Source organism: Haliotis rubra, unplaced genomic scaffold, assembly GCF_003918875.1.
Source record: "Haliotis rubra isolate DU_JTF1 unplaced genomic scaffold, ASM391887v1 Scf528, whole genome shotgun sequence".
In the NCBI taxonomy this organism is placed as follows: Eukaryota; Metazoa; Mollusca; class Gastropoda; order Lepetellida; family Haliotidae; genus Haliotis; species Haliotis rubra.
The window spans coordinates 378,913-399,294 of NW_025767222.1; the positions used below are offsets into that span (position 1 = coordinate 378,913).

General features: G+C 38.0%; 2 protein-coding genes across 2 annotated transcripts in view; one reads left to right on the plus strand and one right to left on the minus strand.

The window, feature by feature from the left end:
- Nucleotides 1-4,005, minus strand: part of LOC124252872 (NF-X1-type zinc finger protein NFXL1-like) — a 35,346-nt gene extending 31,341 nt beyond the window's left edge. Inside the window, 3 exon segments of the mRNA XM_046686545.1 lie at nt 1,189-1,354; nt 2,304-2,434; nt 3,892-4,005. Of these exon segments, the coding sequence (XP_046542501.1) occupies nt 1,189-1,354; nt 2,304-2,427 (290 nt within the window). The 5' untranslated portion in view covers nt 2,428-2,434; nt 3,892-4,005.
- A 185-nt stretch (nt 4,006-4,190) lies between these two features.
- Nucleotides 4,191-19,794, plus strand: LOC124252887 (ubiquitin-protein ligase E3A-like). Its single transcript, XM_046686564.1, has 12 exons — nt 4,191-4,375; nt 6,306-6,365; nt 7,781-8,121; nt 8,566-8,747; nt 8,794-9,804; nt 12,258-12,402; nt 12,663-12,868; nt 13,204-13,371; nt 15,129-15,284; nt 16,091-16,164; nt 17,609-17,752; nt 18,755-19,794. Exons 1-12 carry the CDS (start codon nt 4,326-4,328, stop codon nt 18,873-18,875), a joined length of 2,658 nt encoding a protein of 885 aa, XP_046542520.1. The 5' UTR covers nt 4,191-4,325; the 3' UTR covers nt 18,876-19,794.
- Nucleotides 19,795-20,382: the final 588 nt, after the last annotated feature.

A 20,382-nucleotide genomic window follows, 5' to 3' on the forward strand; every position in this document is an offset into this window, starting at 1 on the left:
TCATTATGCAAACTTAGTGAAAAGTGGAGGTGAGGTGAGTGAGTGGTGAGTGAGTGGTGAGTGAGTGGTGAGTGAGTGAGTGAGTGAGTGAGTGAGTGAGTGAGAAGATTTTAAGTCACATCGGTAAATATTTCAGCCATATGGTGACTAAATACAATGATTGAAATTCATGAAAACATGGTTAGTGATCTGAGCAGATTTTTTAAATAACCTTGTTCATTTTAGTATATTTACAGTTGTGCCCCGTTTACCCGAACTCAAATATCCGGAAAACTTGCCTTCCGAACAAAAGTTCCTTAAAACGAATTCACAACGTTGTAAAATTACTCACTTATCCAGAAACCCGGTTTCCGTAAACCGGACGGTCATTTTCACATACAAAACGCTAAATTATATGCATTTTTTTCTCGTTTATCAGGAAGGCTGAGCACCTGTCAGTATGTTTACACACGCATTTTACCAAGTGGCCTTGCGTGCCCTAACAAAAAAAATGTCGTCAGTCTTTGAAGCATGAGAGGATTAACTACCTGTAATTAGCAAGGTGACACAGAGTTAATTTTGAGTTGCTTTTGAGGCGTGTCAATTTGTGGGTCACTATAATTACGCTGATAAACTAGGCTAGATGTCCCCGTTATTTTGGTAGTGACTTTAATCTGGAAGTTTATGTTAGATACAGGAACCACGCAAAAGCATGCATAAAATAAAAACTGTTTCAAGATTGGTTGCTAGCATTTGACAGACAGATGAGATTGAGAGGTAGGTGTGTTATATTACTGATGGACAATGCAGCTCACCACACCCCCAATGTGAAGTTGACACATGTCAGATTGCACTTCCTGCCGACCAACACAACGGCACACATTCAGCCGATGGATGCAGGAATCAACCGTGCTTTTCAAGCACATTACCGCAAGCTCGTTGTGAGACACTTCTTTGTATGTGTTTTAACATATGGTCCTTGGAAAAACACAAGTGTCAGGATAAACAGGGCACGACTGTACATTGAAAAAAATTCTTCTGGTAGGCACAATTAAATTCCAAAAAGTGAACGCCTAAATGTTTTTATGTCAGCACCATGTGGCACACTTGCAAAATATACCTTTCTATTGGTTTAAATATTAGAAACTATCTCACTCTTGTGACAGGTATACTTGAGCAAAACAGTATTCCTTGGAAAAAGGGCTTACTATAATTTTTGAGTATCCACTGAAGATTGATTCCAAGACATTGTTTCCAATGTCATCTTCCTCCTCGGAACTGTCTGACTGATCACAATTGTCCTGCAGATGGCGCTGTATTGACTGCTGATGGGACTCACTGACTTCCTTGAACCGATGCTGGGCAGATTTATTATCTTAAAAGAAACATTTTTCTAAAGAAACAAAAAATACAATTCGACAACAATAATTTTAACATAATGTACATTTAGTAACAATTCTTTATATTTTTATTTAAAGAGAGAATACTGTACCAGTACATATTCTGATCTTGACATTCTTCAGAAAGATAATAAGTGGTGAATAATAAATTACTGAAACGATTTAATAGAAAAAAAATTCTTGTCACTTTAGACTACTATTTTTTTTTAAAACAACTTTAATGGCCAATATTCAACCACAAGTCCACTGAAAATTTCAGTATAATTTCGAATTTGGGTGAGTGAGTGAGTTTAGTTTTACCCCGCACTCAGCAATATTCCATCTTTATGGAGGCGGTCTGTAAATAATTGAGCCTGGACCAGATAATCCAGTGGTCAACAGAATGAGCACTGATCTACGCAATTGGGATACGATGACATGTGTCAAACAAGTCAGCAGGCCTGACCACCTGTTAATCACCTCTTACGACAATTTGAAATTTGGATTATATAATAGTTCAGTTCCTGTTATTAAAGTTCTAAATGATGTTTTCAGTGAGTGAGTGAGTTAATATTTATCGTCACATCGGCAATATTGCAGCCATATGATGACGAGACCAATTAATTATTGTATTAGAGAAAAATAAAAGTAGAAATTAAAAGCCTGCTGACAAAGAACAGTAAAACTACCAGTGTATCACAGATATTCAAGTAAAACTAGCATGTTATCATAAAACGATATTTATAAAGTGAACAATACAATACAAAACCAGGCTATAGATTGCCAACAACTGAAGGTAGATCACCATACTAGGGACCTTGGGGACTTACAGTACCGATGTTTTGAGTGAGCAGAATTGACTTGAATGGTTTGAATGGTTTATTATACAATCTCACATTGAATGTAATATCAAAACACTTGAACTTAATAAAATAAAGACGTTACCATCAGCCCTGTTATTGTTCCAAGCAGAGCTGCCAACTTGTTTGTTCTTGTTTTGTTGCTGGTCCCCTGCACCCCGCCCTCTTCCACGACCCCTCCCTTTCAAATATGCCGGAGTGACATCCATCTACAAACTAAAGGGGAGGGGTTTCAGCGAGCTGAACAGTACAGGCATTTATCGGGACCAGTTCAATCACACGTTGACATTCAACCCCAAGCCTGCAGCAAATGCCTAAAGCGTCTCAACATATATGAGCATAAATAGTAACTGTTATAATATTTGCCATGTATTGGAAAATGTTGTCAATGTGATAAACCAATCTGATGAACCAGGTATCTGATAAACATGCAAATGAAGTCACCTAGCAGGAATGTTTTGTAAGTTTAGATACTGGCCGTTCTTCTCCAAGGTTATGATAACATACATAGCTGAAAATCATTCACCACTTTAAGAGACTGTTCACTCATTCACTGTTTTTATGTGCAATGTGCAACTTCCTTCATGCATCCTTTTAAGTTAGTTAGTGAGTTTAGTTTTATGCCACACTCAGCAATATTCCAGCTATATGGACCAGACAATCCAGTGATCAACAGCATGAGCATCGATCTGCGCAATTGAGAAACGATGACATGTGTCAACCAAGTCAGCGAGCCTGACCACCCGATCCTGTTAGTCGCCTCTTACGACAAGCATGGGTTACTGAAAGTTCATTCTAACCCGGACCTACACGGGTTCCTTTTAAGAGGACATTCTAAGATATACATGTATTACCTTTAAGATATTATGATACAGAAACACACTCAGATAATGAATCTCTTTCAACAACTACATAAGAAACATTATCTTCCTGAGTCAAGGGAGTTAACTCAGTATAAAAGTCCAAGTCAAATTCCAGCCGTGTGCGAAATATGCATTATGTTGGAAAGCGCCAAATCATCATATCCACCCTTGTCGAATTTGGCTTTAATAGTGGAGATACATTTAGGCTTGACGGAAGAGTCTATATAGTAAAATATAAATCACAAAGAAATTGATGTCCGATTTGAACAGTGAACTGAAGGATTTGCAAAGCATGGGTATGATCAACCATGCATTGACAGATACTTTACATATCATTTCATGTTTTTAATCAAAGTCCTCAAGTAAATTGATGATCTTCGTTACCTACTACCTGATTACCTACTATTTTACTCTTGAGTCCTTTATCATCACGAAGTATCTTAAATCTTTATTAGTATATTTATTGAGTAATAAACAGTTAAAAGGTAGAACGAAAAACCACCGAAACTAAAAGGCAGCACAATACCTCTTGAAAATTGGAATTTATGTTTTGCTGGTGTCAATAAATTATTCATGGTTTCATTAACTTTGAAAAACAATAACAGGCTAACATGCTTTACAAAGTACGTGGCAAAATTATCTTAATGCAGATTACACAAATTGACACTGACACGGTCATGAAACGTCCGTTTCTGGATCATTCTGTCCACCCTTATAATTTATAAAGATCTAACAGTGCGCAAAGAGGCTGGTGCCACGAAACTGTCGTCATAGAGTAAAGTGCTCTCAGCTTTTAATCTGAAAACTAACCGCTAAGCTATTAATATGACGATTGGCCCCCCTGTCGCGGTACCGGTAATGTTTGCTCTGGTTTCCTCTGATAACATTTAGATTCCGAAATGTCTCGCCGACGTGGGAGCTGACATGTTGGTTTAGGAATTGTGGGAACACATTATATGCGTTATTTTTATAATAATGTTTGATTCAAACTATATTTCATCTAGCATTGAACGGACATATCGTTAAATATAAAAAATCCTCACCTCTAAACGATTTAATCAAGGATAAAGATGATTTATAATAATTCCAATAATCTCATAACAACGCGAAGAGGAGTGAAAGAAAATGGCGATGGTTTGACAATTTGTGTTGGTCAGCCACCTGTTTCTTTTAGTTGTTATAGTCACACTGGGGGAAGGGTGTTGATAAAAAACGAAAGAAATCCCTAGGTGATAACGCTGCGTATGAATTCAAAGGATAAAGAAACCTCACAAGGCGGGATCGAAGCCGCAAGGTAACATGACAAACCCTAGTCGGGAAGCACTTCGTACCACAGCCTCAGTTTGAATAACGTAAAAAATGTTTTTAATTTTGTGATTTTCCTTAATAGTGTATGTGTATTTTATGAATTGTTTACCCTACATAACCATAAAAGACTCAGCAATCAACTTACGGCATAACTGAACAATTGCCAACAAGCAACATTCACAAGCTCTTACAAATTGGCATCACCGAGGACCGAAATCAAAACAGTCGGAGCAGACCATAATAACAACATTATGTGCAGCTTGTTAATGACCCAGCCATCACCCAATTTACCAAAATAGATTTGGAATAAGATGCAAGCAATACCAAAATAATAATTTTTGTTTAAGGCCTCTGAAATACAGGACGCGTGAAGATCTGGGTTAGAATTGATCTTCAGTAACCATGCTAGTCGTATCGGGATCTAGGGCTGGGACGGGATACCCGGGACGGGTGGGTAATGAGTTGGACCCGGGTACCTGTCTCAATACCCGGACCCGTTATGATCATGTGACTACTAGATTAAACAATGTAGTATGTTATTCTTTCATGATTAAAAGGTTGCAGTGTCTTTCAAGATTTAGACATAATTTACAGTTGATGGTTAAGATATTGAAAAACTGGAAATTTTAGCCTCCAGGCTGAAGAATATATTGCCATTTCTTTCAAATTTGATGTCAGGAATTAGCATAATGGGTAATACGGTGTGGGGTACCCGGGTAGAAAATTTGGACCGTTCCAGCCCTAATCGTATCGCAATTTATTATGTAGGTCGATGCTCATGTTGTTGATCACTGGATTGTCTGGTCCAGTTCAGACTTGATTATTTACAGACTGCCCCCATGTAGTACTTGGAATATTGCTGAGTGCTGTGTAGAACTTATTACTTATTATTATTGTTAAAACTAAACTCACTCACTCACTCTCTCTGAAATACTGTCAGTGTGAACTGTCAGGTTAACAGCTCTTTAATTACCTTGATGTCTTATCCTCAATCATTTAGCCTTGTAGGTGTTCTATATATACCATGTATACTACGGTATGTTAAAATCTAGCTATTGCAAGTAAATATATAGAGATCTTATTTGATTGGACAAGTTTCTGTGCTTAGTGAACACTGAGTGTCAATTTCAATTGCAGATTGTCAAAAAATTACCTATTTCATATTATATCCTGTCAAAATTGATGTCACTTACTACAATCTAAAGGGAGGTAACCATATTCCTATTGCAAAAGAAAAATGGCTCCTCCCGTATGTGAAATCTGTAAAATGAAATCCTATTCACACCAACTTTAAGTGAAATAAAAACTAAAACCTCATCTTGCAGTAGTTGAATATATGTTCATAATATTGATATTAAAGGTCTCTAAATGGCATTTGTAAGTGATACACATATAGAGTCAAAATGTATGGATGTCAACCTCTATGATAGGGGGACATGATGTTTCGGAGTATATTATTTCCAAATGGCCTGTTTCCATGTTATTTTGTGTCATGTAGAAGCATGACAAATGAAACATGGATGGCATTTCATCTTAGACATCATCTTGTTCATCTTGTTCACATCATGCAACTGATGCAGATGATCAATAAGACAACAAATCCCTCTACCTGAATTTAGACTTAATGAACTTGACAAATGATATACAGCCATATCCGACAGATTGTTTTGAGATTTTCCTGTTGTCCTTTTTCATCAATAAGCATGACATGTGAAACATAGTTGAAATGATCTTTACACAGACCTTTACTGGTTTCTTTGTAAAGAAATCACAGTGTAAACTGGATTGTCTGGTCCAGCAACAACTCTCATCATATAGCTGGAATCACACTGAGTGTGCCATTTTACCAATAGATATAATTCTTTTTTGATAATATGCATTTTTATGCAAGCCATATAGCCTAACTTCTATTTCAGTGTCTCTGATACCCAAGCTTCCACTGGTGCCAGTGCTCTGCCTAAGAGTGAGGACAACATGTGAGTTGACAAATCGACATGATTCTTTATGTATGATCCACAACTGGTGTGTGTGAACTTTGTATTTCACTCATGTTAAAATGAGTTCCAGGAGTTTCTAGGTTGTCAGTTCATGTGGACACCAGAGTCATATAACAGCCTTGCAAACTCCCACCTGCCCGACCGTCCGGGACGGTCTGTTTTGCGACCGGACGGTCAGTTTAAAAAGTTGCACGCCCGATGGTCTGGCTGTTAAATCAGTGTAATTTTGTAATGCATATAATGACTAAAGCCTTGACTGAAAAACATTTGAAAACATGTGTTATTGTGACAATAACCTGACATTAAACAGTTCCCTCCTCTTATTTACGTAACCTTCTTTTTATTTTGTCTTAATCCAGAAAATTCTGGACTGGCAACTTTCCAGCCGGTCTGGTAACTTATGAGAGTTACCAGTCCAGTTGTCTGGCTGAAATTTTTGGGAATTTACAACACTGCATATAATTAAACCAATACTTGATTTGGTGGGATGTTTGCAATTCTTAGAAACAAGATAACTGAAAGGTACGTCCAGAATTCATGATATACAGTGATAGGTAATCAAATGTAAAACTTTCTGGGAAGACGCTGTAATCTTCAAATCTTTAAATCTTTATTTCTGATACTATGAGGCCACGGGCCTATGAGTACAAAAACACCTCATCGGTGCAGACATGAAATAAAATGATAACAATGAAAGCATGTATAATATATACAATCTTAATATGACAAAATTGATTTCCTTTTTTCGAATGCATAAAACAGATATTTAGCAGTATTCAAGGAAATGTCTTCATTTTTGGATGATAACAACGAATTGAATTTTAGTATATGGGGAAAACATAGAATTGCGACAAAAGATATTTACGCCTTAATTCAATGTAGGCTGGACAGAGAAGTAAGAAGTGATATTCATTTTCAATTACGCTTAAGTTACACATTTTGCATGTTCTTTGTTCCGGGAATGTTATAGTAACGGCCTCTTTCAATTTCTAAACTATGGGAACTTAACCTAAATCGTGATAAACAAGATCTATATTTGGATACAGTAATATGAGTTAAGTATGTTTCACAAGGAATCGTTAATTTAAAATTACAATACGTAAACATTTTGGGGCTCTCAGATAAATCACTATGGCAAACTTGCCGAAAATTATCTTTCAGTCGTTGAAAAAACATTTTAACAAAAACGTTTTTATCTCCGTAAGTGTGTGATACCCAAACATCACCAAAACCTAATTTAAATATGATATTTCTAACCTTGGTAACCCAGTGTAATCTGTAATCACTAGTTCCACTGACGTGGTCAGAGCAAGGTAAACTTACTGCATACTTTTTGACAAAAGCAAAAGCAGTTTCTTACCTTTAACATGTTTTATGTTCATTTGAATAATCAGGAAACGAGCAGCAGTGCGCCAGCTGATTGAGAAGTACTACACTCAGCTGACAGATGGGTGTGGCAAGGCAGACTGTGCCAACAAGGCATGTGCATCGTGCCCTGGATTTTGCTATAAGCACATTGACCGCAATCAATTAGCAGTCCATGCCATGAAGTTGTGCCAAGAAAAGGCGGATCTCTGTGAACAACAGCCTAAGAAGGTGGCCAAGTTTCCCGTCCAAGAAACCAACCAAGGCACTTCTTCGTCAAAATCCAACAAGCCTGATGGGGATGGTGCTTCAACATCTGGACATACCAGTAGTAAAAGTATTGTCTCCGAGGCCAAGATATACACAAGAAGTAGGTTGTGTTCTTTGAGCTAATAGAAGCTATAGAGCTAATAGAGGTTGATGAAGAGACCTAAGTTTTATTTCCAGATCAGTGTGTTGAAAGCCAGCGTGTCGCTATATGCCTGAGATATTTTCAATGTGCACTAAAAGTTTTGCTTTCTCATTATAAGCCAATACAACTTTATGTGCCAACAAATTTAAATGAAATAAAACAATGGATATGCTACAGATTTTTGTTTCACTCTCATGAGTGAAGTATAATACTCAAGTAAAAAATCAAAGTATTTTATATATGGATAATGATAGTCAGTTACTGAAAAAATGTAGTCATCAAGAGCATAAAGTAATTTAGTTGTTGACACTGTAATAAATCAGTTGCATGGATATAGGCTTATTATGAAAATCAAAACTGTCTTCATGATTTTGTCTGAATAAATATTTTTTCATGTTTCAGTTCCAGAAGTGAAATTCCTAACACTTGAGAAAATGAAAGAAGTAGTGGATAGGTGTAAAGCACAAAATGATTGGGCAGAACTGATAAGAACTGTTGGAGAAGTGTTCAATAACCCAGAATCACTCCTGCGGAGTTTTCGGAAAAGTGAAAGCAAACCTGAGACCAGAGAAGTGTCTGCTAAAGTACACGGAGAAGGGGGAAGGGCCTCTTTCTAATCCAGTTCAGGAGACATGTGGAGCAAGTGCCATGGCAACAGCCACTGCCACACTCTCGGCATCCGATATCCATAATGAACACACATTAGACCTAGACTCATTACGGGAGATGTATTCAATATTAATGGACATTCCCGATCATCCATTTCAGGGTGCTCTGAATCATGCACTTCTTGTTCTTTCAAACACAGTTGACATGGATTTGAAATACCACCATGCGTATGATCGTGATCCCAACTATATCAACATCTTCATCATAGTGCTAGAGATTCCACTTCTCCACAGCCCTGAATTTATTGAAAGTGCATTTCCTGTGTTTTGTCGAGCCCTAGGTCAGTTGTCAGTTAAAGGCCAGGCAAAGCTGGCCCAGGTGTGGTCAACATTCGGGACAGATAAACTTCGGGAAACATTGCAGTCCCTGCAGCAGCTCATCACAGTGAAGGTGATAAAGGAGGAAGGCCAGTGGGGGCGGGGTTATCATTTGAACGATGATGAAGGAATTCTAAATGCAACAAAAGTCATGAAGATATTGTTCTATGCCAGTATTTATGGTGGTAAGAGAGACTCACAAGCACTTTTAGAAGAAGAGAAGAAAACAAACGAAGCTGACGACAGTATTCAGAATGAATTTCTTCAAGGTGCTGTAGCACATGAACCAAAGGAGCCATACCAACAGAAGGAAGACCCATTAGGAAAGGAACTAGGTGTGAATGTTCTAGACTGTAGAGAACCCTTAATACCATTTGAAGAGTTTGTTAATGAGCCTCTAAATGAGCATATAGACATCAGCACAGATTATGCATACTACAAAACAGACTCTGATTTGAAGTTTTCTTTTGTGACACATAATTTTATACTGACCACAGCGTCGAAGTACACCAGTATGTACTTTGACAATAGAATCCGAATGTTGAATGAGAGAAGGACATCGTTCTTACATACAATAGTTCATGGAGGACCTCCAATGCCGTATCTCCGAATTCGTGTTCGGCGAGATCATGTGATAGATGATGCCTTAGTTGCGGTAAGTTTTTCTCAACATGATTTCTTTATTGTGTGGGGTTGGGGTTCTGGAGGCTCTGGCTGGTCAGTTGTCTACAGCACTGCAGACTTGCTTCCCTTTGCCAGAAACCCTGGAATTGAATCTGTTTATGATTCTTGGTTTGTCACACTTGATCATGGGTTTCACAATAGAAGTTAAAGGTTTTGACCTAAGAAAGATATTAAAAATGAAATGCTATTAATGGTTATTACAACTTGAACTTGTTGAACATGCTGAACATATAACCAGGGGTGGAAATAACCCATTGCCTGACACCCAAGTCAAGTGTTTTTTTCTGTTGGGCAAGCAAATTTGTATATCACACTGTACTGGTGTCCAGTTGATATTCCAATTTTATTTATTTTGTTTATTTAAAAAATCAACAAGAATATGGCCGGTATAGTGGAAAAATTATCAGGGCAAGTGATTTTACATGTGCCACTGTACCGGAGTAGGAGTACACTAGCAATTTTAAAGTTATTTGCACCACTGATAACTGATGTAAGTTTATGGATGTTTATGATGCTTTGCAATTTTCTAAACTTTCACCTCAGCACTTTAGATTTTTGAGAGTAAACAGTAAACTACAGTTTTAACAAACCCAAATGACCACAACCTTTAGTTCTTTATATGCATGTTATCAAAAAAATATAGCAAGAGGTCAGGACTAAAAAACAGTTTATGTCTATCAGTTCATTACAAGCATGTTCGTTTTTATCGTTATTTGCTGTGCCCAAAGGCAAAGATATATGTTGTAAAACTTGGTAATTGACATTTAACTGTCACAGCTCTAGGATAGTGAGTGAGTGAGTAAGTGGGTTTAGTTGTACGCCACACTCTGCAATCTTCTAGCTATATGGCGGCGGTCTGTAAATAATGGAGTCTGGACCAGACAATCCAGTGATCAACAACATGAGCATCAAAGCTCTAGGATAGCTGTTTGGAACAAGGCCATAGACTCAATACAGCCATAAGAAGAAGATTGCTGTATGAAACAGGCTTTTGACTTACAACTGTCACACTGCTAAGATTGCTTTGTGAAACATTATTGTCATAAAGCGTATAGCTTTTAGAAACAGGATTTTAGATTGACAAGATTCTTAGTGCTGTGATACCTTCATGAAACAGTTTATAGAAACTATAACTGTGTGATGGACTATCAGCTGTCATAGCTAAGATGGCTGCGTGTAATAGCAGGGTGCGATTTCAGTTGTAGTTTTTTTCAGTACCTGCACCAACCTGGCCTATAGATTTGGCTGCATCATCAGAATTTTGCACCGTAAAATAATGTCACTGGTTCTAAAAAGTTATATAAATTCATAACAAGTACTCAGTATTAATATACGTAGAACCAAACCTGACCCCATGATGTTAAATCAATCTAATTTTGACAGTTATTGATCTATAACCCAGTTGCCCATTGCTATCTGAGTGCTATGATGTCTGTGTTTCTGTACCCTTTTTCACAAATCTTTCTTAGCTGTGACAGTTATAAACATTTAACCCTATTCAGTGTGTGATTTAGCTATTTAAAACCTGCACTGGTGCATGTTTAAAATGGCTGGTGCAGGTTACTTTTAGTAGCCCAGTGCAGGTAGCAACATCTTGGAGCTGTCATCGTGTGTCTTAATTAGAAGTATGGAACTGCAAGTGATACGTTTCTCTCCGCATGATTTGTTACAAGCAGAAACATTTGTGCACTCATAAAGCAGTTACGTAGCAGTAATCATATAACTGAGATTTATAAACAAAGGTAAATTGAAACAGAATCATTCATGCTTTTGTGAAACTGAGTGATAGACTTACCACTGTCATATAGCTAAAATAGATTTGTGACACATTGTCATAGACACACAGCCGTCATAGTGCTAAGATAGCTTTGTGACACATTGTCATAGACACATAGCCGTCATAGTGCTAAGATAGCTTTGTGACACAGGGTCATAGACACATAGCTGTTATAGCACAAAGATTCTTTTGGGCAACTGGTTGTAGATCTTTATCTGTCAAAATAAGATTGCTTTGTGAAACTGGGATGTAGACTTAAAACTGTCATATGACCAAAATGGCTTTGTGACACAGGGTCATAGACACATAACCATCATAGCGCGAAGATTCTTTTGGGCAACTGTGTTATAGATCTATAGCTGTCAAAATTAGATTAGCCATCATAGTGCTAAGATAGCTTTGGTGAACTTGGTTATAGACTTAAAACTGTCATATGGCTAAGAAGTTACTAAGATAGCTTTGTGAAACATGGTTTACAAACACAGAGCTGACATAGCCGTCCATGGCACTAAGTTAGTTTTGAGCTTGGCTATAAACTTACAACTGTCATTACTAAGACAGCTGTTTGAGACAGGGTTCAGCATGGTCAGTGGGACTGTGACTTGAATCACTTGATGTCTCACCTTGATGATATGATGTTTGTTTAGCTGGAGATGGTCGCCATGGACAACCCAGGGGATCTGAAGAAACAGCTGTTTGTAGAGTTTGATGGGGAGCAAGGTCTAGATGAAGGCGGTGTATCGAAGGAGTTTTTCCAGTTGGTGGTTGAGGAGCTGTTCAACCCAGATATAGGTATTTTATACTAGATACAGGCACAATGTGAGCAAGAAATTTTGTGCTGTTAGTGATCATAGAAATCATAGTGTAATGTTACTTCTGAAAGAAGCTTTGATGAGATATGGGTCAATGGTGTTTGTCATTAATAGTGTGGTAATACAATCCATCAGATAATCTGGGATGGAACAGAGTAGAAACAGTAACTGTTTTCAATGATTTGCATGTCATGTTTATGAATACATATATTATTGTGTGAAAATATATATTTCTCATAGGTATGTTTACGTACAACGAATCAACCCACCACTTCTGGTTTAACCCAATGTCCTTTGAGAATGACGGTCAGTTCACCCTGATTGGTATTGTCCTTGGTTTGGCAATATACAACAGCTGCATCCTGGACATCCACTTCCCCATGGTTGTCTACCGCAAACTGCTCGGCAAGAAGGGCACATACGACGATCTCCATGATGTAGACCAGGTATGGAGGTAGTTTTGTGGGAAACACTATCTCACCAAGAAGCATAAGTAGTATTTGACATTCAATGTTGGTCTGTCTCGAGACCATAGAGAATTAATAGAAAAAAGCGTCAAACTCAAGTCTAACATGATTTTGCATTTTTGATTCTGGTCTTGAAATAAAGCATTGTTCTGGACCCCCTTTTGTGTTTTAATTTTTATTTAAGAGAGAGATATTTTGAAATGAGATCCTTTCATAAATGGGACTAAATGTTTATGAATATGGCGTCTACTTTAAGTAAAACTTCAGTTATTGTCAGAAATGACTTTAAAGTGTCTTTTAAATTGAAATTCCAGACTATTGCCAGTAGTCTGACTCAGTTGCTAGAATATGAAGACGACGACATTGCCGATGTGTTCATGCAGACATTCAGGATCGGACATTCAGATGTGTTTGGCTCAATACTGTCTCATGACCTGAAGGAAAATGGAAATGAAATATTTGTCACTCAGCAAAACAAGCAGGTAAGCATTTACCGTATACCGGGAAATTTTCGAGGTACTAAAATTTCGAGGTTTGAGACCCCCAGAGCTTTCGAGGTGATTTAAATTTCGAGGTTTGGGGGCCTAAAATATATAAATATTTTAGACAATTTTAATTTCGAGGTTAGAAGAAAGTGCCCAGAAACATGACTTACCGGATTAATACTCAGTGAACTATCGACAAGTAGCCAGTGATAACTGCCGTCTGACTGTTATTACTACCGCATACCAGTCCATGGCAGAAATAATAGTAATGAAAACAACCCTTTGTTCCTTTGTTGTGATACATTACCCATGAAAACACTCTGTCGGCAGTGTTCAAACATGACGCCATTTTTCTCAGGCGATATTGTTTTTAACAACTAACTATAAGCATGTATGATGGGTCTCTGCTGAAACTATGTTGTTGTTAGAAAGCTGACAAGTTGACCTCTTTAGCTGAAACTGACCAACTGCACGGATGCCTTACAGCTCGAGGATGTTTGTGTAAACAAGCCCCTTAAAGACGCGCATTCATCAAACCTGGCATCTCCGATGCAGTCCGTTTGCAGAGAGTGACATCGGTGTATTGACAGTTGGTTTGACTTCAAATGTAATATACCTAAATATTGTCTTACTGAATTTTGGGGGCTAGTATTATTAGCTGTGAGAGAGTATAAATGAATGGCAACTGGCCCACTCTGAACATATTTCGCTCACTGAGATGTTCTGCAGCTCGGAGCCGCTAGCTAGTAGCTGCTAGTGGTGGTCCGATTATTTGAAATGATCGAAGATTGGTCGCAATGACTAAATGACCAAGCAATCAATCATGTTTTCTCATAATCGAACACAAACAAGTTTGTAAGATATGTTTGCATTAACAATATTTTCACAAGGTTGGTTTTGTATGTTGCATTTAATAAGCACTAGAAGCTCATTCCAAGTCAGGATTGAATTTATCTTAAAGACTCAAGGAAATTTATGTTCCTAACATACTAGTCATCCTTTAAAGATGTGAAATTTGCAAATGCATTTTGTGCAATTTGCTAAAGTATTCATAAGAACTACATGTTTGTTTTTTTATTGTTTGGGCATTAACAAACATACCTTATTGTTTGTGAATTAACAAACATAATCAGGAAAATTTGATCAATGACGTTAACCAATTATTTTCGATAATTGATCGGTTGTAATGAACCAATCATCAATTATGAGGTTTTAACCAATTCCCAATGCTAGTAGCTGCAGTATTATTGATGAGTCTTGAAGCAACATTTACTCACTCACTCTGAAGCTGTTATCTGTATCCAGATGTTGTTTGAACACATCTACGAATTTTGTATGTAATTAATTAGTCCATTATTCAATGCTAATGTGTATAAGGTACATATTAAAAGAGGTTCACCTGTATCCATTTGGCAATGGTTGGGAAGGCTTTCAGAAGAGTTACTTCCCTTGTTCAAGTGCTTTAGCTATGATTTTCAGTCTTTTGAGCAAAGGATGATTGTTGCTCTATGTTAGCCTTTACTCAATGCGCTCAGATATTTTTTTTAACCTGGTCTTAATACATTAACTTTTGTATCACCACTGATATATATTCACAAATCTGTTATTGTATGTTTCTGTGCATTCCCTCATGGCTGGATTGATCTGAGTACAATTCAAATTGGCATTACATCATGCTCCTCACTCATTCTGGTCAATGATTCTGCTGGAACATAATGATGCAAGTATTTTCATTATGACTGTTTAATTTTCAGGAGTTCGTTAACCTGTATGCAGACTTTATCTTGAACAAGAGTATAGAGAGCCAGTTTCGTGCTTTCAAGCGAGGTTTTCTGATGGTGACAAATGAAAGCCCTTTCCGCCTTCTGTTCCGACCTGAGGAGGTGGAGCTGTTGGTGTGCGGTAGCAAGGTAAGAGAGCTTGTTTCAGGATCCTTGTTAGAATGGATTAAAGGTGTAACGTTAAAAATTTCTTATGGTCTGTAGTTAATAATAATGTTGAATTATCTCCCTTTTTAAAAGGCATTCCATGAGGTAATACCTTGAGGTGCAAGCTTCAGTTGTATTCTTACATTCTTTATTGTATGGAGACTTATTTTGTTTGTGATGTTACGGTCTGATGTGTGGGAAATGTGTTTTAGGCACGCTTTTGCTCAGTCCATTTTGATATAGAATTGTTTGTGTCATCTGTTGTCGGTAATTGAAATGAGAATCATATACAGTCCAGGGATTTAGCTTGGGGTCAAAGGGACTCAAAGTCTTTTTTGCATCGTGATGGATGTACTCGGCATATGTTTTGTGTCAGTATTTAGTTTTATGCATAGGTGATGGAGGATAAATATGAAAGACTATCTGGATAATTGACAGCCTCCCTGTTTTTTGTTGATGTGATGTCTGCCATGAGAGTTGTGGGTCCAAGATTTGATCCTTGGCCTCGTCTTAGACAAGAAGTTGATTGTGTTGTAGGAGCACTTACCACATGTTTGTTGTGTGTATAGAGTGGGACAAAGCATACAAATACAGAACTGGTTGTAATGGTGGAACCTCAGTTACATCTTATCTGTTGTCTGAGTGACTGTATCTGCATTAGATCGATAAAGGGCAATTGTTCAGCACATTTTGAATGTCAAATTGACAGAGGACAGGGTCTGTTTTGCTATTAGTGTACAGATACACTTGACACAGACAACCCGTACTTAACACTGCTGTGCTTGCAGGATCTAGACTTCTTTGCTCTGGAGGAGGCCACAGAATATGATGGTGGATTCACCAAAGATTCCGCTTCAGTCAAGTAAGTATTTTGAGTGAGTGAGTGAGTGAGAATTGCAATATTATGGCGGGAGACACCAGAAATGAGCTCAAACATTGTACCCATGTGGGTCATGAACCCAGATCATCACGTGACTAGCGAACTCTTTAACCACTTGGCTACCCCACCGCCCTTAAGTATTTGGAAACCCACATTTGAGGCAGACATTTTATTATATCGAGAGGTGAAGCATAGATAGAGCTGAAGCATCCAACAAAAGGCACAATACCATGTCTAGTAGGATATTTGATGTGCAGTATTTCACACAACCCAGTATTTTGGAGTAAATTGTACAATTTTATTGTATTGATCTTGCCATAAAAATACAAAGCTGATTGTTTTAGAAAAAAATTCATGATGTTTCTGTTATTTGATTGAGGACAGCAGTCTGACTTATGGACCAAATATTATGTAACCAAACTGGAAGAAATTTCTTTTTGCAGAATGCCTGATGTTAATACAGTTAAAACAAAAGGCAAAAGGGTACATACTGATACAGAATTATGCTTATGGTTTTATTGAGCTTGATACGTTGATATCGCAGTCCATAACAATAACTTGTTACAGCCAGTTCAGGTGTCCTCTTAGACATTGTATGTCCCTTAGCCATATAGATTAGGGTGATTTTTGAAGAATTAGAAAAAGTGAGAAAGGTAGGATACTTTATGGATGACACCTTCTTTATTATAATATGATGCAACATTTCGGTATAGACTCTTATGCCATTGTCAACGTTGTAAGAATCTGTACAGAAATGTCCCATCATTATATAATATAGAAGTTGCTATCCATGTATCACACCTTTCTTATTGTTCATCAGCTTCTAAAATGCCAATGAAACAGGTTGAGAGTTTGATAGCCTATTAAGTCTATGAATAGTGATGACAAATAAACTAGAAAACTAGATCACATTGCACCTACCTGGACCCTTGAGGACATGAGTCCAAGCACTTCATTGGTCATCGTCCGGTGACTTGTTTTCCCATGTGCGTTCTGGTACCCCTACAGTGTAGGCAAAAGCACATGTTAATATAGATAAATACATTCTTCCTCAGAACTGACCCGTGAAGATCCGGGGTAAAATAGGTCTTCAGCAGCCCATGCTTGCCACAAAAGTCGACTATGCTTGCCGTAAGAGGCGACTAACGGGATGGGGTGGTCAGGCTCGCTGACTTGGTTGTCATCGGTTCCCAATTGCGCAGATCGATGCTCATGATGTTGACCACTGGATCGTCTGGTCCAGACTCGATTATTTACAGACCGCCGCCATATAGCTGGAATATTGCTGAGTGTGGTGTAAAACTAAACTCACTCACTTCCTCACAACTTATTCTGTATTGATTGTGATGGAGGACTATGACCCCCACAGTGGCAGATATTGTTTTGGAATGATGTGATGGCAGTCATTTTTATTTGTTACTTACAGAAACTTCTGGCAAGTAGTGCATAGTTTATCAGAAGACCAGAAGAAGAAACTGCTGCAGTTTACCACAGGAACAGATCGGGTGCCAGTTGGGGGGCTGTCCAAGCTCAAGCTCATCATTGCTAGGAATGGACCAGACTCAGACAGGTACATCTGTAATACTATTGAATTTTAGGCCTGTCTTGGAGAGTCCTTGAAATTAGATTCTGTTTGAAACAGAATTGAAAGTGGGTAACATACCTTGAAAAGACCCTAAATTGTCCAAACGATTCTCCATGTCATGAAGTGTTTGAAAAATCTGTTGAAATCAATTAAAATCTTAAGAAACCAATTTTGATATAATCCTTTTACAGTGAGTAAACCATACAGAGTTATCTCCCTTTGAAGGAGTGCCTGCTTCCATTAGCGTACAATATATCCTGAATCTGTGACATTTTAAGAGATCGGCAAGAATTGTATGGTAATAAGAAAATCCAATAGCAGATTTGTCTGGACTATGCTTCTTGGTTTGTCAGCACTATACACGTTCTTGTGGGCTTCAATGAATAGTAATCATCTTAGGGCTGTATCACACATTCCTAACCCATGCTTGTCATAAGAGGCGACTAATGGGATTGGATGGTCAGGCTCGCTGACCTGGTTAACACATGTCATCAGTTCTCAATTGCGCAGATCGATGCTCATACTGTTGATCACTGGATTGTCCGGTCGAGACTCGATTATTTACAGACCGCCGCCATATAGCTGGAATATTGCTGAGTGAGGCGTAGAACTAAACTCGCTCACTCACACATTCCTTCCACATCAGGCTGACTTGCTGTAATTTGAGGGGGAACTTGTCTCAGGGTATTAGGATGTCAAAGCAAAATTGAATCAAGTCACTGAAAAACAACACTTTAAATACAAGTTGTGTGACGTTTATCAATTATGCAAATTAATGAGTACCCTTATAACATGGAGAGGTTTCAGCCCAACTTACTCACTTTGATAGTGGAAATTGCTGACTGTTACATAAAATAGTGACTGATTCTTGTCCGCTGATGTTACTCGAGGTACTCTTGTCATCCCACACTTACTTGATGCCATGATAGAACCGAAGTACAGATAATAGTGGCGTCAAGCACAACTCACTCTAACTTTGTTCTTCAGGTTGCCAACATCACATACATGTTTCAACGTTCTTCTTCTTCCGGACTATTGTTCAAAAGAAAAACTTCAGGAACGACTGCTCAAGGCTATAACTCACGCCAAGGGCTTCGGAATGCTGTGATCTTAGTGACATTAGTGACAGACCCTTGACTGCTCTGCTGCTAGCAACGATGTAGTCCAGCTCACTTGCATACCAGTCTTTCTTCACTGTTTAGTGAAAGAGCAAGTTCAAAAATTGCAAGCACAAGACCCTCCCATCTTACAAGTATAGCAGTTGGGATGTGGAGCTGTTTCAGGAACAGTTGTTGCAAATTATTGACTGAAACTGTTTATGAAGCTGTTTATGAAGCTGTGTTGATAATGTGCAAGTGATTACGGTAAATTAGTTCTGTGATGCAAGAGACTTGACAATTTTCCAGTTGATTCATAGCTTCTTTGAAAGCTCCTTATATTTCACTGGGTGTTGTGTCTCATCTGTGAAATTGTATTCCTAAAATGTACACCCATTGATTGAAGTGCTGTGGGGTAGATGAGGTCTGTGTCAGCACACTGAAGACCTCGGTTCTAATGCCCACAAGGTACACTGATGCATGTTTTAAGTCACATGTTGAATTGTTTTTTGACACCTGGATGATAAGCTTCTTGCTCATTTACATCCATCCTTGACTAAACACAAGAATAGTAGCTCTCTAATCCCTAAGTTGATTTCTCCGAGTCATGAATAATTAATCATGTCACAGTTGTCTAGCATGCACAAATGGAATTTAGTTTGCCTACAAGTTGACTGGTATGTTCAAACTGCTATACAGAAAGTGAGAAGCATCAAGGACAGATTTTTCATATTTACACAAATCTGGTCATGTATCTCAATTATTTATTTTGTGCTTTCATTGAATTCTAAAGTGCTAGGTCCAGTTTCTTGTAGCAATTGTAATTCTACGCCTGTCAAAATGTTATAGATTTAGCATCTCCCTTAATGAATGCTTTGACACTTCTTGCATAAGACTTCATTCGTGATCTGTGAGATTTTGAAGCTTGAATGTTAGAATCAAACGAAACAAGACTTGTATGTTCCGTGTAATTCACACTAATTTTACAGCCATGCTCTTAATGATTTATGGGGCGGTGGTGTAGCCTAGTGGTTAAAGCATTCGCTCGTCACGCTGAAGGCCCAGGTTCGATTCCCCACATGGGTACAATGTGTGAAGCCCATTTCTGGTGTCCCCAGCCGTGATATTGCTGGAATATTGCTAAAATCAGCGTAAAATCCAACTCACTCACTTAATGAATTATGTGTTAATTTGTATGCATATTAACTGTGTGACTACATACACACTGGATTCCCACCTTATTTTCTGAGATGCCATGTATCATGTAATGGCCACTGCCTATACAAGGGTTACTTTCATTGTCTAAAACAGATGTAGTCAATATAGTGTGTTTTAACACTTGGTGCTTCCAAGAATAGAGTGAATGTAACATATTTGTTGTGGATGTAAGGAAGTGATGACATAGACGGGGTGTGCATCACTTGACACTGTGGAGTACGATGAAGCAGCTCATACATCAGATTGGCAGTCCTTTCAAGTTTGTTTCAAGTCTACCAGCTGGAATTAGCCTTGCACAAT

What these genes read in the sequence shown, in the direction of transcription:
- LOC124252887 (XM_046686564.1), top strand. Translation starts at nt 4,326, where the DNA reads ATGAATTCAAAGGATAAAGAAACCTCACAAGGCGGGATCGAAGCCGCA. An exon ending in GGCGGGATCGAAGCCGCAAG is followed by an intron (nt 4,376 to 6,305) that starts GTAACATGACAA and finishes CTTCTATTTCAG; the next exon opens with TGTCTCTGATACCCAAGCTT. An exon ending in GCTGTTCAACCCAGATATAG is followed by an intron (nt 12,403 to 12,662) that starts GTATTTTATACT and finishes TATTTCTCATAG; the next exon opens with GTATGTTTACGTACAACGAA.